General features: G+C 44.8%; 1 protein-coding gene and 1 long non-coding RNA gene across 2 annotated transcripts in view; one reads left to right on the top strand and one right to left on the bottom strand.

Annotated features, from left to right (window-relative positions):
- The first annotated feature begins 5,525 nt into the window (after nucleotides 1-5,525).
- Nucleotides 5,526-9,232, top strand: LOC311627363. Its single transcript, XR_014795899.1, has 2 exons — nucleotides 5,526-8,506; nucleotides 8,699-9,232. It is a non-coding gene; the product is annotated as an uncharacterized lncRNA (long non-coding RNA).
- A 229-nt stretch (nucleotides 9,233-9,461) lies between these two features.
- PARVA (parvin alpha) overlaps nucleotides 9,462-21,494 on the bottom strand; it is a 138,083-nt gene continuing 126,050 nt past the window's right edge. The window contains exons 11-13 of the mRNA XM_084893802.1: nucleotides 20,890-20,991; nucleotides 20,132-20,204; nucleotides 9,462-11,481 (exon numbers count right to left, since the gene is read on the bottom strand). Coding sequence (XP_084749928.1) covers nucleotides 11,405-11,481; nucleotides 20,132-20,204; nucleotides 20,890-20,991 — 252 coding nt within the window. The 3' untranslated portion in view covers nucleotides 9,462-11,404. The remainder of the gene's footprint in view (nucleotides 11,482-20,131; nucleotides 20,205-20,889; nucleotides 20,992-21,494) is intronic.

The raw sequence follows: 21,494 nt of genomic DNA, 5'->3' as shown, positions 1-21,494 counted from the left end.
CGGCAATGTTAATATTGTTCCACAAAAGTGGAGGGCATTGGGGTCCACGGCCCCTAGGGCCAGCTTTGCCACCAGTCAGCTCCGCGGCCTTGGCAGCCTGTCTCCACCTGGGCCTATTCAGACCAGTTGGCTCCCTGTGAATGGTGCCACCTCCCCAATCTCAAGCTTTGCTTGCTGCCTGGGCTTAACTCTACTTGCTGGAGTCCTTCGCTTACCCACAGCCTCCCCTGTTAGATCTTAGCAGTTCTGGCTGCTTTCCCTGGACAGCAGGGGTCAGCTGTTCAGCCCCCAGCCCATGTTGGCCTCCAGCCACATAGTTGTGCTCAGCCCATCTCCTGCTTTCTGCCCAGAGCTGGACGGCCCCTGAGTCCCCAATCCAGGATGACAGGCCATTTCTTTGCTGGAGAGGAAGTGAGGCTTCCTTAGGTATGTATACCTGCACTTCTTCCCGGAGAATCCCAAGTAACCAAATGTTTGGCAGGAAAAGCCGCAGAACATCCCCTCAAAAGAACATCTTTGGAGTTTTGTTAAATATTTCTTGATTCAGTTTCCTGTAGTCAATTAAGGAAAGCCCTGCCACTCCCCCTCTACCAACCAACTGAATAGATAGGTCTATGCAAGAAAGCCAAGAAGGAACACAGTATTTGAGATGTTCAAAGAAACACTGACCCACCATTGCAGTCAAACCCCATTAACATGCTCTTGACTCTTGTCTCCAGCCTGTGGGGTAGTCAGGATGATAGGGACACAGAGGTAGCAGGGAGATTCTGTAAAGAGAATCAAGACTTCCGAGTCCCACCTGGAGCTTCTTTGGACCTCTGTTTTCTCTGCTGTCAAAGAAGAATAATACCGTAATAGCACCTTCCTGAAGGGTTGCTGTAGGAGCCTAGCTTGTTCCTGGTATGTGGCTGGAATCCAACTATAGTTTCCTTTACTACTGGAGCTCATCCCAGAATCAGAAAGGGGCTTGGCGCTGAGGTTTCCTGAGAGGGAGCATTTGAACCCTTACAAAGCATGGGTTACATATAACACAACTAAAGGGGGTCTGATCCCACAGGCAAGCAGCTTAGCAGGATCTTAGCAGGGTTTGTGTTGGAAGGGGTCAAGCCAGAGCAAAAGCAGCATGGGAGGAGATGCAGCCCAGGCCCACGTGGGGTCTGACCTGGGGTCAGAGGAAGGTAGCAGGGCTTGAAGTCACTAGAGTGTTCACACGTGGGGATGGTCGTGTTTGTGTGTCCTCTGCGGTATTCTCTTGGACCTAGCACAGTGATTGGCACCATAGGAAATGTTTAAATATTTATTGAACTAAAAAAGAAGAAATGAATGAATGACAGTGTTCTCAGTCAGAGCCTGATTGTGTCAGGAATTCCATTTAAAAACAAGGCAAAGGAGAGCAACTGCTGGCAGGAAGCAAAGATTCTCTGGCAAACAGACATGTCTGTCTGGATGTAGTTAGTGATTGGTCAGGCAGAGCAAAACTGGATTCTAGTGGCCTGGAGCAGACACAGGGATTATGGTCTGTGGACTGTGTGAGAAAGACTGAGTTCATGGGGTAAGGAACTGAACTGGAGCTGGGCTACCTGAGCTCAAAGCCCAGCTCTAACACTTACAAGGTATGTACGGTAACTTGTGTCAAGTCACTAAATCTCTCTGTGCCTTCAGTTTTGCATATGTAAAATGAAGATAAAAATAGTACATAGGGTTGTTGAGAGGATTAAGTTAGATGATTTGTGTAAAGTGCACAGGGTAAGTGCTCAATTAGCTCCACTGTTTGCATTATTTGAGGGATTGGGTGTGAATTTTTCTGAGCTGCGTTTCAAGAAATTTAAGCAGGGAACATGGGCAGAATGGACTAACCCAAAGGGAAACTATTTAAGGGGTCATTGCAATGCCTAGGTACGAGAGGTTGAGGCCTAAATAGAGGAATCATTGGGGGCCTGAAGAGCTGGGATCAAAGCAAGGCTGGTGGTTCATGAAGAAGCAATCAGTAGAACTGACTGGCTGTGTTGTAGGGGGAGTTCAGAGACAGGGAGCAGAAAACTCAGAAGTCCCCGAAAATTCATAAAATGCATCTGAAAGGAAGAGCACCTGGGAAGGTGATGGCTTCTCTGGCTGAGACAAAGGCTGCCTAAAGAAGAAGCAGGTATGGAAAGGAGGAGAATTCAGTTGGGGTGTGCCAAGTTGGATTAAAGGTAGCTCATTCAGGAAGAGAGGTAAAACTGGACATGCTCATCTGGATGAGTGAGGTGTTGGGGCTGGAGGGAGAGAGGTGGTGGTACAAGCCCAGGAGAGAGGTAAGGAGAGAAGTATGAAGGACGTCCCCATGGATCATTCACATTTAAGGACTGGAGAGAGGAAAAGAGACCACCTAGAAACACCCAGAGTAGCAGCCAGAAGCTGGGAGAGAAGCAGAAGAACGCAGTAACTCTGAAACTCGGCAGCCTAGTTCCTGGAAGGAGGCCAGCCCAGTAGATGCTGACCACTCAGAGAACAATTTTAGTTTCTAGAAAACTAGAAGAGGGTTTGGGGGAGTCTACAAAAGAAAGGAGAAAGGGAGAAAATGGAATTGGCATGGAGCTGTACACTTCCAAGGGAGTGTCTTAAGGAAAAAGGGAGCCAGGGCAGAAGATGGAATGCAGGGAGAACTGGCTCAAGGGCAAGTCTTTTTCATCCTAGAAATTTGCATGGTTTGAAGTGCAAGTCAGGATGCTAGAGGAGGGAACCAGTCCTAGATGAGGTGGTGGAGGAAGGGGCAGCCTGGGAATTTATGCAGGAAGTGAGAGGCAGTGAGAAGAGATGTTGAGATGCTATGGATAGAACATGACACACCAGCTTTGATTTCATGGTGAAAGAAGAGGTAAAGACACGGGTTGGAGAAAGAAGGATGAGGGACATGGTGAGAAGGTAGGGAATAGGTGTTTGTGGAGATGAAGACAATCCGTGAGAGACAATTTGCAGAAGTTAAGGAGCACTCAATGGCAATTAAAGGATGACCGAGTAGTTAGCTGGTGTGTGTCCGTGTGTGTGTGTGTGTGTGTGTGTGTGTGTGTGTGTGTTCTGTGATTTTATGCAGTAATCCTGTGCTTGGGAGTAGGACTAGAGATATCTACCAGTAGGATTGACCAAAAGGTGATTTGAGGAAGCAAGAAAACTTTGAATCTGAAGACAGAGTCCAATGGTTGCCAGTAGAGCCCAGACTGGACTTTGAGGCTCTTGATGACTGGTTGGAATCTGTGGAACAAAGGTGGTGATTTCCCAGCAACACTAGACTAGAAAAATGACCCTAAGTCTGCTTTTGGCTTTAGGGTGAGTTGTGTGGTTTTTGAAGCACCAAATCTGCATGGCACATGAAGTTGCTGATCTGGAGGCAAATGCCCCTGAAATGTACAGTCAGCTGGGGCTATGGGATTTTCTGGGAGAATATAACAGAGACCTTCAAAGACATCTGGCATTGTCTCATGTCACTGAATTATTTCAAATGAGCTGCCTCTGTCCACCCCCAATAGGATGGAAGAATCTATTTGAGAAGGCACTTTCCAATCCCATTTAGTGCATAGTATGGGGCTGAACCCAGAGCAGGCATTCCACAAACATTCCCTGACTAGGCTGCATTCTGATCATGCACAGTTTGGGGCCCCACCCAAGATGTTGATGAAGATTCTTCTTGTCCCATGGTGTTGGGTGTCCCAGCCATCGATGCTAGGGCAAGCCTATGCCACTGTGGGTGAGTACACATCATGCAGGATTTATAGTCATCATAAAAAGAACAAGAGAGAAAGCTCTGTGTCTTACTGACAAATTACACTGAAGGCATGCATATCAGAAAGTCATTTAATCTGAATAGGAAGATGTGAGCAAAGGTGAATTTTATAAACTAATCTGACAGGTCCCCCATTTAGAGTGGTGGTTGATGAGTTTGGTCTCTGACAGGCAATGACAAACTGATCATTTCCAATGCAGGATAGGATGCTATTGGAATTAGCTGTGAGAGCCAATGATGTAGGAGGTACAGGCTCAGTAGCTACGTGGAGGATGTACCTCCCACCCCCAAGTGCAACACATCAACCAGACTCCAAATGTGGAGGAGATGAAGGGTTATGGCCTCAGTGACCTAGCTCAGTGCATGCTCACTGGTGACCATCTTTTCTAAAAATGGAATTTAATGGGGGGGAGGGGCATTGGTTAATAAAATCATATAGGTTTCAGGTGTACAATTCTATATAATACAACATCTGTGTATTGTATGGTGTGTTCATCACCCAAAGTCAAGTCTCCCTCTGTCACCATTTATCTGCCTTTATCCTCATCTACCTCCCTCCCCCCCTAATTATTTTAAGCCAACTGTCCCCAGTCCCAGGAGAGTTTATATTTTCCAACATCATGACAAATAAGGTAAGATGGAGTAAACTTGAAACTCGAGTGGCAGAAGGCTTCCTTCCGGGAGCTGCTTTTCAGAAACCCAGGCAAATGTTTGCAAAGGCAGGGACTGCTTCTATAAGTAGGTGGTGCGGCCATTGTCAGGGTTTCCAGGAAGATATATAAGAGCCTGAGAGTCATGCAGTGCCAACCCTAGCTCCCATACGGAGCACACGTGTAGAAGATTCAATATCTATTGTCCTGTCCACCTCAATAAGACATGGCACTCTTTAAAGCAGTTGCCTTAATAACATTTGTGTGTCTTGGAATGCCGTCTTGGGCTAACAAATTGTATCTGAGGATGTGAAAACATGAAAATCGATAACAAGAAATGAAAAGTCCTTTTTAGCAATAAAACATCATTTATCTTAATCATTGGGGCTTCTCAGAATTTCCTAAGTGCCCTTTTAAATGCCAGCATCCAAACTGGTGCCCACGTGTGTGCAGAAGGCCTAAGCAAGCATGTCAAACTCCCCGCTGGCCACAAGTTTGACATGCTTGAGGGTCAAAGCAAGAATATGGATGGCTCAGGACACAGCCTGCTGGAGAGACATATTTCTGGGGCAGTGCTCACTGGACTGGTTTCCAACTGGGTGATCCAGGGATAGTTCTGTCATTTTAAAACTCGCAATGAAAATAATAGACCTTCCTATCCTTCCTATGAAAGCTATTTCTTAAGACTCTGTGAAGCATAAGCGATCCACTTTTGGTGGGCTTTATAATGTGGTAGGCATGATAACAACAATTCAGTCAAATTATGGGAGAAGGAAATTATTTTTCTACCTCCAGGAAGCCTATACCTTGCCCTATCCCCAGATTAGATGACAGCATTCCTGTCCTCTCCAAACCCCTCCCATAAAACCCACATAGGGATAACACAGCAGAAGTCCTTTGTGGTGAGAAGGTTGGAAGCAGTGGTCCCCAGGGATCAGCATTTTGGCTGCTAGTCTTCTCTGTTCCTTTGCTTTAGGTTCCCTTAGCACTTCCTAGAGGACCCCAATGTGGAGAGGCTGGAGATGGTGTAGGAACTCCTGCCCTCCCAGCAGCCCCAGGGAAATAGAGGATTAGGACTACCCAGCAGGCATTGCCTTTTAAAGCAAACCCAGGCTTCCAGCCCATGTTTGAGTCCAGCTCGGGGGTGGGCAGAGACATGGGACAGGGAGTATCAGAACTCAATAGTGCTGACATAGCTTTCTCCGAAGTTTTCCCGCGTAGTGAATGAGGCTTTTTTTTTTTTTTTTTTTTTTTTTTTTTTTTTAAGGATTTTTAAAAATTAAATGTTATTGAGGTGACATTGGTAAATAAAATTGTATAGGTCTTAAGTGTACAATTCTAGGATACATCATCTGTATGTCGCTTTGTGTGCCCACCACCCAAAGTCAAATCTTCTGTCGCCATATATTTGACCCCTTCTCTCTGGTAACCACCATACTGTTGTCTGTGCCTGTGAGCTTTGTTTGTTTATCTCATTTGTTCATTTGTGGCTTTCAATTTTATATCCCACATGAGTGCGCATGGTTCAGAAAGCTTTTTAACATATATTACTTCCCATTTTTCTTGTGATAAAATCTGCTGCAATCCTCTGATACCTCTCCATCCTTCTCCCCCTTTGCATTCTAGCCATCCTGGCTTTCTGCTAGTCCCTCCAGGGGCCCAATCTTCTCCTAAATTGGGATCCTCATCTGGACTGCTCCCTTGAAAAGCAAACTCTTCACCTCAGTAGTTCAGCGATTCAGGTGTCACTTTAAAAGGCGACTTTGCCAGAGACCTCTCTCTCTCCCTCCCTCCCTCCCTCCCTCCCTCCCTCCCTCCCTCCCTCCCTCCCTCTCTCTCTCTCTCTCTCTCTCTCTTTCAGAGAACTCTCTTGATTTCAAAATCTAAATGACACCTCCTTCATAGATTTTGTACTTATCCACAGTAGTCATCACAAGGTGTAAGTAGAGTAGGTTCTTGAATAACATTGTTTTATTCGACTTTGTTTCATTCTAATGTTTATAAGAGAGAAAAAAAAATTGATTCCTGGCCAGGGCCACTCTCTGTGAAGTTGGCATGTTCTTCTGTGTCTAAGTGGGTTTTCCCTAAGGGTTTCGGTTTGCTTTCTCAGATTCATTTTCATATTTAATACTTGAAGTGTTAGGGGCTTTTACTTAGAAGTTTGGTGATGTTTTGTGACCAGAAAGATGCTGTAGGAACTTAGTTCTTATATATGTTAATCAATGGTAAAATTAGTTTCATTTTGTTGTTTCACTCAAAGTTGCAGTTTCCAAGAACCTACTGAAGAGTTAAGTGAGACATTTCTGTACCATTGATTTGTGACTACTTTTCGCATGTCTTTCCCATTAGATTGAGCAATATGAGTGTGCCTTAGCCTCACTTGCCAGTGGACACAGCCCACCTACTACATTGTAGACCCTCAGCACATGCTTGTTGACTATATGGCTAAATGAATGGATGAGTTCCAAGATATCATCCTGCCAATTTCTCAGGAGACAAATAGGACCTATGGGCAATACGATTGGGGCCTCCCCTTAGAGAGTGACAATGCACAAGAGTGTAGGGAACTCTGAGATGGGCTCCAATTAGAAAACAAAAAGTAAAAATGAAAACTTACATCGTAGAAAGTGAATTTATATTTCTTTACCTTGTTTCCCAAACTTACTTGAATTATGACATTTTTTACACTGAACATCTATTAACATCCCACAGAATGCACTTGAGATGCTTCATCGGTGGCTTCCTCCCTGGGAAGGGAGGAAGATTGTCAGGCGTGGTGTGGGGCTGCCCATCCTGTGTCGAGCCCCCTCACAGTTGCCTTGTGGTTGTGAACACGTAGGCACATATTCAGCCAGCACTACAGTAAAGCAGGAGTGTGAGCAAATTCTGAAAAATGATGGAGCTAGCTTGGGTTTATATTTTTCAGGGAAAAGAGAAGGGAACATGTAGTAAGTCTGGCAGATATAGTCTCTGTAATTATGACAGTGAACCATTCATACATGCCCACTTGTCCTTTGCTGAGACCTGAACCTGAAAAAATGTCAGGAAGCCGGTGCATAGATGCAGGTCCCTCAGCTGGTGAGTGCATCCATCTACTACCCAGTATTTGCATCTCAATTCAGTTCTCTTGTTTTCTGTAGCCACAGACACTCTTTTTGCATGTTCCAATAGACCTAAGTGAATTTTGTGAGGGGACAGTGTATGTAATATTAACATTAGTGAAGATTTTAGGACATAGCCCTTTTGCACATCTAGCATATGTTATGTAGGCAGAGTTCCTGAGGTGGGGCTGTATGAAAGGCAGTGGGTCTCGGATTCCTTTTGGTCAGCCTCTCCTTTGGACCAAACTGCCTGCCCTACCAACTTTGTCTAGTTTCATTTTCCAGTGGAAAAATAAATTGGTGATAATTCGGGGGAGAGGATTATGTATGCCTTTGCTCTAGCCCTGGAGTATGGATAATTCACATTTGAACCACAATGTATACATGTCTGAGAGGCTAGTTATTGGAAAATTATAGCCCCAGGGTACTGTTGATGCAAATAGGCTTCAGTACACTTTGTAGGGTTAACCAGGCAACCCACAACAAAATAAGTTGATAATGATATAGCAAAGCTCACAGTATTTCATAATTAAAAAGTACCGAGAGTAGCAATTGCAAATTGCAACCAACTTGGGCAATGCTGATGATGTGCTGTTAAAGAGCCCTTCTCCCAGATTTTGCAAATGTCAGCCCTGTGCCTGCGCATGTGAAATCAGAGCCTCCTGACTGACAGAGGAGCAGCATGGGGCTGCTGGGCTTGCAGCAGAACATGGTAGGATACTTAGTTGATTTCACATTAGCAGCCCTAGTAACAATGTACAAATGGAAGCGTAATCAGACTGCACACCACTCACCATAATAATCCAAAAGAGGACTTAACAAAAAAATCAGTTCAGGTCACATGGGAATGTCTCCGGTAACATGTCCTGTGAGACCTTCTCCCCACCCAGTAGGTCTCAGTCTCTGACTTTTGAAATCATTACCCAGATGGCATCACCACTTTTGGGTAAGGCTTTCATTTCCTCACACAAGCGGACCCAGAGATGGGCCTTGGGGTTTACAGCAGGGGTCTTCAAACTACGGCCCGCGGGCCACATGCGGCCTGCAAAGGAGTCTGATCCTGCCCGCCAGGTTTTTTGGGCAGTGAGCGCAGCCGAGGTGTTACAGTAGGAATTAGTAGTTCATATAGTCTGGCCCTCCAGCTCTCTGAGGGACCGTGATCTGGCCCCCACTTTAAAAAGTTTGAGGACCCCTGGTTTACAGAGTGCTCAGATTTTCATCTTTAACAGGTAAAAGGTTTTAATACTCAGTGTAAAATAATCTCCAACATATAACATTAAGTGGAAAAAGCAATGAGTCTGACAGAATATATGAAAATGCTATCTATATTTTTAAAAATTCCCGACAATCTTATATGCAAGTTGATGCTTTTACGGCTAGATTATCTCTAGAAAGAAATATAAGAAATGGATCAAAATAGTAACCTCTTGGGAGTATTGGCTGCTGGGGACAGGGATACTCACTCATGCTTCTTGAATTCTGTACCATTTATATAGTAACTACTAAAAATACCAATGAATTTAAATTTAGACAAGGAAAGGAGTGAGCTTATAGAGACTACCTTTTTGTCTCAGGTTTTGTTTTTGTGGGTTTTTTTTTTTTTTTGAGACAAAGGTTAAGTTTGGTTTCTTTATTGTTCTGGCACCTTTTCCCCCTTCAATACCATGACCGTGTATTGAACAGAAGAATCTAGAGGAAAACTGCTGAAGGAGATGACAGTGTGATAAAAGCAGGCCCAGGCCCTGGGATTCTGGACTGAGTGTAAGGCCTCAGTCTTGAAACAATAGTCTGATAAGTTAGACCTGTGATTCAACTTCCCCAGTGTTCAAGCTGTTTTCATGAAGTGTGTATGCAAAATCCAAAAAAGGAGTGCTCTTCATAAGGACCTGCCCTACAGTGTGCATTTGCAGCTCGAATACAGGAAAACAAAAGACAAAACAAGGGAGAGAATTCGGAGAGCAAAGCAGGTTTACATGTACTCATTGCTCTTACTTCATCCGCTTTAGTACTGCTCAAGGAGACAAAGCAACGACTTACATTGATTTGCTATCAGGAATTGAAAAGAGAACAAACAAATATTACACTATTTAGTACTTCCTAATGAAAAACATAACATTTCACCACTTATGTAAAAAATAATTGTATCTTTTCACATAAATTGACACAAGAGTACATTGTCTTTGCATCTCAAATGCTCATTATGCTGATTAACAATTCTTTTCCTTAGAGCACAATATCCAAAGGGATGTGCATTATCTGTAAATTGTTTGGGTTCTGAGCCACTGCAGATGGACCGCAGGGAAGGAAATGTTTCGGAGCGGGAAGGAAATGCTTTGGACAGTATGGGAGGCCTAACTCCGGGTGGCGTAGACAGGGATCAGAATGAATTGACTAGAAGAGGGCTTTGTGCAATGGGCACAGACTTCTGGAGGCGGGCACACAGGCTGGGCCCATCTGGCATAGTTGGGAAGATGCTATAATGAAGATGACATACCAGTAAGAGTTGTTAATTACCCCAAGGCCTTGGTCAGTTTATGAAGACTGTAAACCCCACAAGCCCAGTCCCTCGTCTGAGGGTATTTCCTTATTGTGAAGTGTGCAAATATGCTCCCCACCCCATGCTTTTCGTCCTCCTTGTCACTCCTACTTTAGCCCCTTTCCTAGCTGCCCAGGCCCCGGCAGCCTGGGACAACCAGAGCCGTGTGTTTCCAAGCTGGGTTCACTGAGCGGGGATGCAAGTCCCCAGCAGCCCGCCAGGAGCCCACGCAAGGAAACGGCTCGGCTTGGGTCTGAATGGCTTACATTTTTCCTCGCCTGAATTAGCCGGTAATTGCATGCGGGCAGACTCGGCCAGGAATGGTCTAAATGACCAATTAGAAGGCAAAGAGGAGTTCCTTTCTTTAAAGTTCAAGGGTCCCCGGTGAAGAGCCCTACTTCTTCCCAAGCCACGCTCACGTGGGTCTCTGCCCGGCGCTCAGTGGTGCTGGCGTATAGTGTACATTTGCCTAATGATAATGAATTGAGTACTTATTTTGCAGTAAAATATGGGGCACTTCCATTACGTGCAATCAAGCAAAAAGGTTGTAAAATGTGCCACTCCATTAATTTTAAACAGAATCCTTCCCCAAATGTCGCCCTGAAACCAGAGCATGGGGGTTATTACAAATCTGAAGGAATTAAGAGTAATTTTCATTTGTACAAAGGAGCCGAGGGACATGATTCCTGCCACACATACACTATTAATTGGGTTAAATTTGCCAATTTGAGTGTGCATCACTAGGCCCTCCTGGCCTGCTCGGTGGCGAGGTCAGTGGGCGCCTGTCTTGGTGGGTGTGCATAAGTGCATACATACACATGCAGCTATAGGACAGGCAAAGAATGTGATGTAATTGGCTAGTTATGAACAAATACGTATGTTTTTCAAGAGGAAAAACAAATGTCAAGTTCTGACAAGTCTCTACCTCTCTGAGCCTTTTCCTCATCTGGGAAAGGGGTGTATAACACCTGCTTCAGCGGAGGTCATGAGGACTAATGAATGTGAGTACACCAGAGCACTTAGTGTGCTGTCTGGCACATAGTTCATACCCATTAAATGGTAACTATTATCTCTATTTTCATCTTTGGGGGGGGGGTGTCTTTTGGACCTAAGCTGGTTCCCAAGAGACACAGGGAAATCTGGATCCAGCACCAGGATGGGGACAATCTTCTGAGGCCACTGCTGGCTCCGACCCCAGGGCTTGGGAGGTATGGGTCAGCCCACTGGATTTCTGATCCTTTCCTTCCTAATTTGGTCCCCAGGATGTCTGATCGTGGCTGGGCTTTGTGGGGCGGCACAGAGCGGGAGGCAGGAATAAGCAGGTTAAGGTGGTTCGGAGGACGGTGCCGCCTGTCTCTCAGTCCACGTTCCGGTACTTGGTGAAGAGGTTGTACAGCACTCGCAGAGTGGATTTCAGGTCACAGTTGACGATGTCTGTGTAGAGAAAAAAATACGTAAAGCTTTGGGGGGGGGGGGGGAACACACGTGACCCAAAGTTGGCATCTGTTAACCTCTCCCATCCACCACCCACCGCGTGTGCCCCCATGGTCCTGCGTGGATACCCCCGCAGCCACAGGGCATCATGCTGTGCTCCAGCATCCCCCAGGAGACCATGGTGGGTGCGGAAGGATGGGTTGTGGAGTGTTCAGCAAGAATTCAGAGCAGGGAGCAGCGAGGGGCAGCCGTGCTGAGCCCGGGGCATGGCCTCTCAGTAGAATGAAGCTCATAGCCTTCACCCCAGACATAGCATCGCCAGGTACAAGGGGTGCTTCCCTGATCCTGACTTTCCCCTAAGTCACACCTGTCCCAGGGGGGCCCCCTCGCCACAGAACCAGCCATGAGTGGTAGGAAGAAGGGGAAAGTCTGAGGCTACGGGCAAAGAGGTGGGGAGTTAGGGCTAAACTGCCTCTCCCTCAGGAAGGGAGGGCCCTGGAGGACACAGAAGCCCAGGCAGAGAGTCCTGGGTAACCATATGCCTCAGGGACCAGACAGTTTCAGATTAAGAAGAGCCAGGCAGCTGGGTTTGAGGCTGGGAGTAGGATTAGATTTTCAGGAGAGTTCTCCATGAGTTCCCAAGCTTTTATACAACCATTTCCTCCATTCCCTCCCTCCCTCCCTCCCTCCCTCCCTCCCTCTTTCCCTTTCTTCCTCCCTCCCTCTCTCCCTTTCTTCTTTCCTCCCTTTTATTTAGTGGTCACTTCCTTCCCTGGCTGTCCCTCTAACCCTCTGCAGGCCCCTCCCCCACCTCCTCCCCCACCAAGGTCCCTGCTCTCACTCCCTGGGAGTGCCTTCCTCCAAATAACTGGAGTTGGAAAACATACAAGAAAAAAAGGAACTCTGCCTACTATTCAGGAATGCACCCTAAGGCAATAAAATTGTAAGAAAAGGCAAATAAAATAAAATAAAAAGACAAAAGCCGGTAAAAGTCAGCAGAGTGGCCATCTTCAGGGAGGAGGGAGAGGATTATGTTCCAAAGGGAAGTTTGGCGGGAACTCTCGGAAGCTGGGAGGGCTCCTCTCCCTGAGTTGGTGGTGGTTGCCTGGTGGCTCGCTGGGTAATATTTCACTAACCTGAACATCTATATCTTATGTTCCTTTCTGTAACTGTGATATTTTCACAGTAAAGATGATTAAAAGGACACCTGACTGTGCAGAAGGTCAGAGGAGGTAAATGATATCAGAGAAAACAATAAATGCTTTGGGATTCGAAGGTGGGGGAGAACAGGCTGAGCGGCTGGGGAAAAAGAGGCTGGGAAGATGTCAGGACTCTAGCAACGCCCTTGTCTAGGATCAGGGGTCCTCCAAGGCCAGACAGAACGGAGGCCATTGGCTCTGTATGGCTGGACTGTGGTTCCCAGGTCTCAGCCTTGGGACCCTTGCCCATGTGGTCGCCACAGACAAGTGCAGCCACAGGGCTACATACCAAGGGCCTGGGGAACCTCTTTAGGGCTCCTCTCCATCCCTAGACACCCTCCTGTACGCCCCTACTGGGCCTTATCCCAGTTGCAGACTGACCCTCTCCCACCCCAGCTGGGCTTGGAATCAGCTCCAACTTCTCCTGTTGATGGACCAGGGGCTCCCAGGCCTGGCACTTGGCCTCCCTTTCTGCTCCCAGGCTGGTTCATGCCTATATCTGAGCCTCATTCATGCCCCATCAGCCCTATGCACTGGGGCTGATTCTTGTCCTATGGTAAAAATCAGCCCCAAAGGCTTAGGGCTGATGGGGCATGAATGCAGCTTGGTGTTGTGTTTGTTAAATTCTACTCAAGTCAAAGACCAGGAAGTTACCCCAGGTAGAAACTGCTAGACAAGCAGAGAGGAGAGAAAGCGAACTTACCAAGGGAGTGAGCGTGAAGGGGAAGGTTGGATGGTACTGGAGCCATGGAACAGGCTCCTCAAAGCCTCTTGTCCTCCCCAATCCTTTCTACCCACTCTAGCTGGACTGTTCATCCTTTGGGAGGTTTGTGTTTCCAGAGAACTAAATGGTTGTGAAGTTTGGGCAGCAAAGGTCCTCTGAGATACAAACCCCAAGTTTCCAGGGGATTTCGGGGTACAGCAGGGCTGAGTGTCAAACAGCCTGGCAGAGGATGTTTTCCTGACCTTGAAACCACTTTGCCATGAAAAATGCCTCCACCACTGCCTACAGAAGATATTTTTCCATTGATTTTTATTTTTTATTTTTAATCCTCACCTGAGGATATTTTCCCACTGATTTTTAGAGAGAGTGGAAGAGGGAAGGACAGAGAAACATAGATGTGAGAGAGAGACATCGATTGGTTACCTCCTGCACACACCTCAACCAGGGCCCCAGCTGGGTAGGAGCCTGCAACCAAGGTACATGCCCTTGACCAGAATCGAACCTGGGACCTCTTGGTCTGCAGGCTAATGCTCTATCTTCTGAGCCAAACTGGTTAGGGCCCTAATTGATTCTGAATCACCCTAAAAGAATGGCGCACATCGGCACACTTCATAAATCCTGTAGCATTCACTGCTGGATTTCCCTGTCCAGGGAGGAGCATGCATGCAGAGGGAGTGCTGGGTACACCCCTCACCAGGTACCATTTCACCAAACACCGGTTCATTTCTCCTTTACGCACTGGAAATTCTCAGCCTGGGCGTGACGCCCAGTGTAACAACGGATAAAACAGATGTGTTTCTCCATTCCCCTTGGGAAGGAAGTTTCATATTAGTCAGTTCAATAACTGTACGAGACTTGTCATGGAGGTGCTGAAATATCCCTATCAGTTAATTGACGTTGGAAAACTTGTCTGTCTTGAGGGAAATAAATGCCTGAACACTGAAATATCAGAATGAGTACTTCTAGCCCATCACTAGGAAGTTCATATGAAGCAGCTTGAAGAAACAGAAGCAAACATACTGACCACAGCTCTCCTATTATCTCTCTCCTACCCAAAGATAGGGTGCTCACCAACTGGGTACAGTCTACTCGGGGACCATTCCTCATGCCATTAGGATACTAGAGTGGCCTTCCCAGGAAGAGACACTATACAACAGAGGTGGGGAAACTTTTGTCTGCCAAGGGGCCATTTGGATATTTATATCATCATTCAAGGGCCATACAAAATTACCAACTAAAAAATGAGCCTGCTATATCTGGTCAAACATTTAATTAACTCACCCCTAATGCCTTGGAAGGGTCAGACCAAATGATTTCTTGGGCCGTATATGGCCCACAGACCAGATATTTCCAACCCCTGCTCTAGAGGGACACAGTCTTTTTCATTTTGTTGCTGGTCTCCTTCACTGTGAAAAAAACTATTTAGTGCAGTGGTTCTCAACCTTTCTAATGCCACGACCCTTTAATACAGTTCCTCATGTTGTGGTGACCCCCAACCATAAAATTATTTTTATTGCCACTTCATAACTGTAATTTTGCTACTGTTAATGATTCATAATGTAAATATCTGTGTTTTCCGATGGCCTTAGGTGACACTGCTAGTGGTTCTTTCCTGTATTTTCTTATTTATATTTTTTATCTTTTTTTTTTTTTCTGTTGTGACCCACAATTAGAGAACAACTAGCATGGTCTAAACGGGTAGTGGGACACCCCTTGAGGGGTCCCAGATTGGAGAGGGTGCAGGCTGGGCTGAGGGACAGCCACCAATCCCATGCACGAATTTTGTGCACCGGGCCTCTAGTATTCAATAAAAGTAGAGAAAGTGAACATCCTGATCTTAAAGAGAAGGCTTTCAGCTTTCAACTGTGTAATATAATATTAGCTGTGGTTTTGTCATATATGGACTTTATTATGTTGAGGTATGTTCCATTTATCCCCACTTTACTGAAAGTTTTAATCATAAATGGATGTTGGATTTTGTCATGTGCTTTATCTGTATCTGTTGATATAGTCATATGATTTGTATTTTTCATTTTGTTTATGGGTTGTATCACATTAATTAATTTGCAAAACTGGAACCAATCTGGCATCCTGGGAATAAATCTCCCTTGATCATTGTATATGATCTTTCTTTGTATTTTTGCTGTGCCAGTTGTCACTTCTCCTTTTTCATTTATAATTGTATTAGAGGCTCAGTGCATGAAAATTCAGGCACTGGAAGTTGGGGGGGAGGGGTGTCCCTCAGCCTGGCCTGCCCCTTCTCACAGTCTGGGAGCCCTCAGGGGTGGGAGGTGATCCAACGATCAGGGGAAGGTGACATCCCATCACACCTCTGCTGCTGCCACAGCCAGCACTGGTTACCTGAGCCTTGGATGGCCCTGGGTGGCTGGGCAGCCACCATCTGAGGCTTGCTTGCACCTCAGGTATGCCCTGGGTGGCTGAGGGAGTGAGAGGACTGGGGGACTCCGGAGGCAGGCGTGCAGAGTGGCCAGACCTGCCTGGGGGCAGGCCTGGCCGCTGTGCCGCCCCAGCAGGGCTGAGGGGACTGGGTGCTCCAATTTTATGGCTGTGGGCGTCACCATCTTTGAGGGTGTGACAGTCAATTAGCATACTCCCTCCTTATTGGCTGTGGGCACTACCATCTTTGTGAGGGTGTGACCATCAATTAGCATATTCCCTCTTTATTAGATAGAATTTTATTATAGGCCTTCTCCTTTATTCTTGGAGTCTTGCAAAAGGTTTATCAATTTTATTTTTCTAATGAACCAGCTCTTGGTTTCATTGATATTTTCTATTGTTCTTTTTGGACTAATTTCATTTATTTCCACTCTCATCTCTTTTTGGACTAATTTCATTTATTTCCACTCTCATCTCCTTCCTTCAACTCATTTTGGGCATTTTCTTTTCTCTAGTTCTTTTAGTTAAAAGGATAGATTGTTTGAGATTTTTCTTGTTTCTTGAAATAGGCCTATATTGCTATGAATTTCCCTCTTAGAACTGCTCTGGTTGTGTTCCACAGATTTTTAGAATGTTAGGTTTTCATTTGTTTCAACTTAACTTTTGATTTATTCCTTGATTTCATTGGTAACCCATTCATTGTTTAGTACCATTATTTAATCTCTATGTGTGTGTTTTTCTACTTATAGTTGATTTTATTAGTAGATTAATACCATTGTGATCAGAGAAAATACTTGTTATGATTTCAATCTTCTTAAATTTATTGAAATTTGATTTGTGGCCTAACGTGACCTATCCTGGAAAATGTCCCACTACATACACTCAAAAATAATGTATATTCTATTATTCTGAGGAGAAATGTTCTAGAAAAAAATCAATTAAATTCATCTGATTTGATGTGTCATTTAAGGCCACTCTTTTCTTGTTGATTTTCTGTCTGGATGTTCTATCCATTACTATATTATTATTGAGCTCTCCCTGTATGCCTAATTTCTTGTATAACTCATAGATTTTTAGTTTGTGGTTACCATGTAGTTTATATATACGGGGTGAACCAAAAGTAGTTGTTCAAATGGAGTATAATATAATAATTAGTAAATAATAATACAAGAATAAATTTTTTGTTTCAAGTACTCATAACTGTAAACCTACTTTTGCCCCAACCTAAGCTATGTTTATAGCAGTTTATTTTAAGATGATGGTCACTTAAGTTTGAACACATTCTAAAATCACTACAAATTTTACTCATCCCCTCATTTATGTTTTTATCATTCTCTTTTACTTCTTTTGTGTTTGTTGTAATTACACATGATCTTCCTACTTTCCCTTTTAACTTTTTTTTTTACTAGCTTTATAGTTGGTGATCCACCACTTTTATTTAGTATGTTTGCTTTTATCAATGAGAACTTTTTCTTTCCTATATTTTATTATTTATATTTTTGATCTTTTTTTTTTCTCTTCTTAAAGATGTCCCTTTAACATTTTTTGTAAAATTTGTTGTAATACTGGTTTAGTAGTGATGAACACTTTTAGCATTTCTTTGTCTGGAAAACTTTTATTTCTCCTTTGATTCTAAATGATAGCCTTACTGGGTAGAGCATTCTTAGTTGTCTTTGCCTTTTGTAACTTTAAATATTTCTTGCCATTCCTTTTGGCCTGCAAGGTTTCTGTTGAGAAATCAGCTGACAGTCTTATGGAAGCTCCCTTTTATGTAATTAACTGCTTTTCTCTTGATATTTTTAAGATGCAATCTTTGTCTATAACCTTTGGCATTTTAATTATGATGTGTCTTGGTGTGGGCCTCATTGGGGTCATCTTGTTTGGCACTCTTTGCACTTCTTTGATTTGTATGTCTATTTCCTTTGCCAGGTTAGGAAATTTTTCAGTTCCTTGTTCTCTCTCTTGCCCTTCTGGTACCCTTGTGATCCAAATGTTTGCTTGATGTTGTACCTCAGGTCCCTTATATGCTTAATGTTGTCCTTCAGGTCCCTTAAACTATCCTAATTTTTTAAAATTATTTTTCTTTTTGGTACTATAATGGGTGTTTTCTGCTGCTTCTTCTCCCAGATCACTTATTCAATCCTCTGCTTCATCTAATCCAGTGGTTCTCAACCTTTCTAATGCCATTACCCTTTAATTACCTCATGTTATGGTGATCCCCAACCATAAAATCATTTTTGTTGCTACTTCATAACTGTAATTTTGCTATTGTTAATGAATCGTAATGTAAATATCTGTGTTTTCCGATAGTCATAGGCTCTATAGCATGGTTTTCAACCTATGAGTCTTAATTCTAATCTGTTGTTGATTGCTTCTAACGTATTTTAAAAAATATTTTATTGATTTTTTTTATAGAGAGTAAGGGAGAGGGATAGAGAATTAGAAACATTGATGAGAGAGAAACATCGATCAGCTGCCTCCTGCACCTCTCCTACCGGGGATGCGCCCAAAACCAAGGTACATGCCCCTGACCGGAATTGAACCCGGGACCTTTCATTCCGCAGGCTGATGCTCTATCCATTGAGCCAAATCGGTTTCAGCTCTAATGTATTTTTCATTTCAGTTATTTTATTTTTAATTTCCGACTGGTTCTTTTTTTACGTTTTCTATCTCTTTGTCAAAGTCCTCACTGAGTTCATCTATTTTTTCTCCCTAAGATCATTAAGCATCCTTATAAACACTGTTTTAAAATCTGCATCTGGTAGATTGCTTGTGTCCTGTGGGGCCCAGAAGTGCAGTCTGTCTGCCTGGTTACCTGAGCTGCTCCAGTGGAGTCCCTTGTTTGTTTTGTATGTGCCCTAATGTAGTTGAGCCATGACTGCTGCTGGCACATCAGTCAGTGGGACTGGCCCTCAGGTTGCCTGGTTGCGAGGGCTGGTTGTGACTATTGCAGATAAGCTGTTATGCTGGGACTGACCCACAGAGCAAGAGTCACTTTAGGGTTTTGATGCAGCCAAGCCTGCCAAATGGGTGTGTTGTTTGTCGAGCTGGTTGGGTGGCGTTCTGGGGTGGTCTGAAGCCAACCACCAGTTGTGTTGGTTCTGGAAGATCCTTAGGAGGGGAACTAGTGCAGGTCAAGGTCAGCCTCTTTCTAATCTCCAAACAGAAATCCTATCTGATCTTTATGCTTTAGCCCAACTACCACCATGTCTATGAAACCATCCTCCACCTCAGAGAGAGGTGAGCATCACCCCCTCAATTCTATCAACCTCTTAGTTGTATCTTTTTCATGGCAATTATCACCATTGTCCTTTTGTTCTGGTGACTGGGTACATCTCTTTTCTCCCCCGAGTGGCCTCAAGTGCACTGAGGTCAGGCTAGCCTACCTCTCTTCGCATGGGAGTCTCAGGCCCACTGGACAGGCAGTGAAGGACCACTCCCATGTGAAGGTTTGGGTGAAAGAATTCAGAGCAGAGGCAGCAATGGGGAGAGAAAGTACACAATCCCTACTTGTCCACTTGCCTTTAAACACCCAGGAAAGTCAAGCAAGAGGACCCACATATGGCATTTTTAATATTCCAAATTGACATAAACAGAAAATTATCTTCAACACAGTATTGAATAACCTCCTCCTGCCCCATCCAACCACTGATGAACCTTGGTAGTGCTGGTAAAATGAAAAATTTCAGTCAGTAAGTTTCAGAAAATAAATATCCGTACTAAGAAGAACTCCTACATGCACAAATGCACACATAGCTCCAAGCACCAGCACAGAAGGGCTAGTGGAGCATTTTGTTATTTGTGCCGTTATTTATTTATTTTTTTTAAGTCTTACACTTTCAATTCAAACCCGACAAATCATCCTTGGGCAGTTTGGAGTAGGCACAGGACAGGGAAGGCAATTATGCTCAGAGCAGAGCTGCCAACAATGACTCCTGCAACTTTCCCTGCCTGGCCTGGGATATAGCAATTTGGCAGGTCAGTACCCTGTCCAGGGAACGAAGAACCTGGAAACTGGGCATAGGGCAGTTTCTGCAGCAGCATCTCTGCTATGTACCACATCTGCTTGAGCCCTTACCCCTGTATCCCATGCATGAGATTTCAGAATTTTACTTCTGATGGCCATGTGATTAGCAGCTCACAAAGGATTTCCAGGACTGGGCAGCTGTGCCCTGTCACACCTAGCTGCTAAAAAAATGGTAGAGAAGACTTCTGAAAAGAAACTCATCCTTCTTTTCTCAACCACGAGCCTTGCCCTGTGTCCCCAACACTCATGTACAGGAAGAGGTTCTCATCATCTTGTCACAAACCCAACAAAGGAGCAAAGTACCTTCTGGCCGAGGTTTTGGCTTTTCCAGCCCTCCGTCTTGCATGAGCTCAAAGGCAAAGGAGACGTTTAAGACCTGGAAAGAGAAATGCAGTGCATATGCTATTGCACACTCACTCCTGGGCCCTTGTGGGTCTTGGGATTTGCCCCTGGGAAGTGATGGAGCTAGAGGGACAGAGGCTGAGCTAGAATTTCCAATTTGAAGAAGTGAGGTTACCAAAATGGGAAGGCCATGTGGAGTGAGCACTGCTGGAAAAGTTCAAAATCCTCTACTGTGTTCCTGTGTTATAATACCAGTGTTTCAACTAAGGCACATTAGTGCTCTTAATTGAAAGAATCAGAGAGCAAGACATGTGCACAAGAAGCAGAGAAGGGTTTCTACTTTGGATCAAATGCCCCTTGTCTAGCACACAGGCTATGGCAGCTTATAAGAGGCATTGAAATGAGGCTGAGTGAGGGTCCTCAGGTACAACCAGCCTTGTCACTTCTTGGAGAGATGAGACTGAGCAGTGATACCTGGCTGGGGAATATGACTAGGGGACCAAGGCCAGGCTATGGTGAGGGTAGGTGGGGAGGAAATGTTCAGATGCTCTGTGGTCTTTCCAGCTCAGTGCTCATCAGAATGGGCCCCCTATCCAACTACTGAAGACCATGGGTAGACAGGAAGCCACTGCCTTTTGCCCAGATGGCCCCAGTATAGACGTAGATGGATGAGTCAGAGCATGTGGATTACGGCCTCCTCCCACATTGCCTCTCCTTACCTTCTGTTCAAAGCTGTCCGGGGTCAGGAAGAAGCTGTGCAGGGGCACAAAGTAGCCCTCCAGGAGCCCCATGAGTAGCACCAGGTACACCCCATCTGCAAACTGGAGAAAGAGAGCCAGGTGAAGGCACTGGGCCCTTGAGTTGCCAGCCAAGCCCCTCAACCAGAGGGTTCGTCAGCTCCTATGTCAACATGTTTGGTCTGTCCCATATCTGGCTGGTCCACCACTGGAGACAGCGTCCATGGTCCTGATCTCAGTTGATCCAGCATTTATTTATTTATTTATTTATTTATTTATTTATTTTTAAATATTTTTATAATATTTAAAATATTTTTTCTAAAAATATATTTTTATTTTTTAAATCTTTTAAAAAATATTTTTTATTTCAGAGAGGAAGAGGGAGAAAGAGATAGAAACATCAGTGATGAGAATTTTCGATGGGCTGCCTCCTGCATGCCCCACATTGGGATCGAGCCTGCAACCCAGGCATATGCCCTGACGAGGAATTGAACCGGGAACTCTTGGTTCATAGGTTGATGCCCAACCACTAAGCCACACCAGCAGGGCGTGATCCAGCATTTATTGAGCCCTGACCATGTTACAAG

This window comes from Pipistrellus hanaki (genome assembly GCF_964339955.1).
Source record: "Pipistrellus hanaki genome assembly, chromosome: 9".
Taxonomy (NCBI): domain Eukaryota; kingdom Metazoa; phylum Chordata; class Mammalia; order Chiroptera; family Vespertilionidae; genus Pipistrellus; species Pipistrellus hanaki.
Note: the sequence above shows the minus strand (reverse complement) of the source record. Positions and strands in the feature narration are given on the sequence as shown.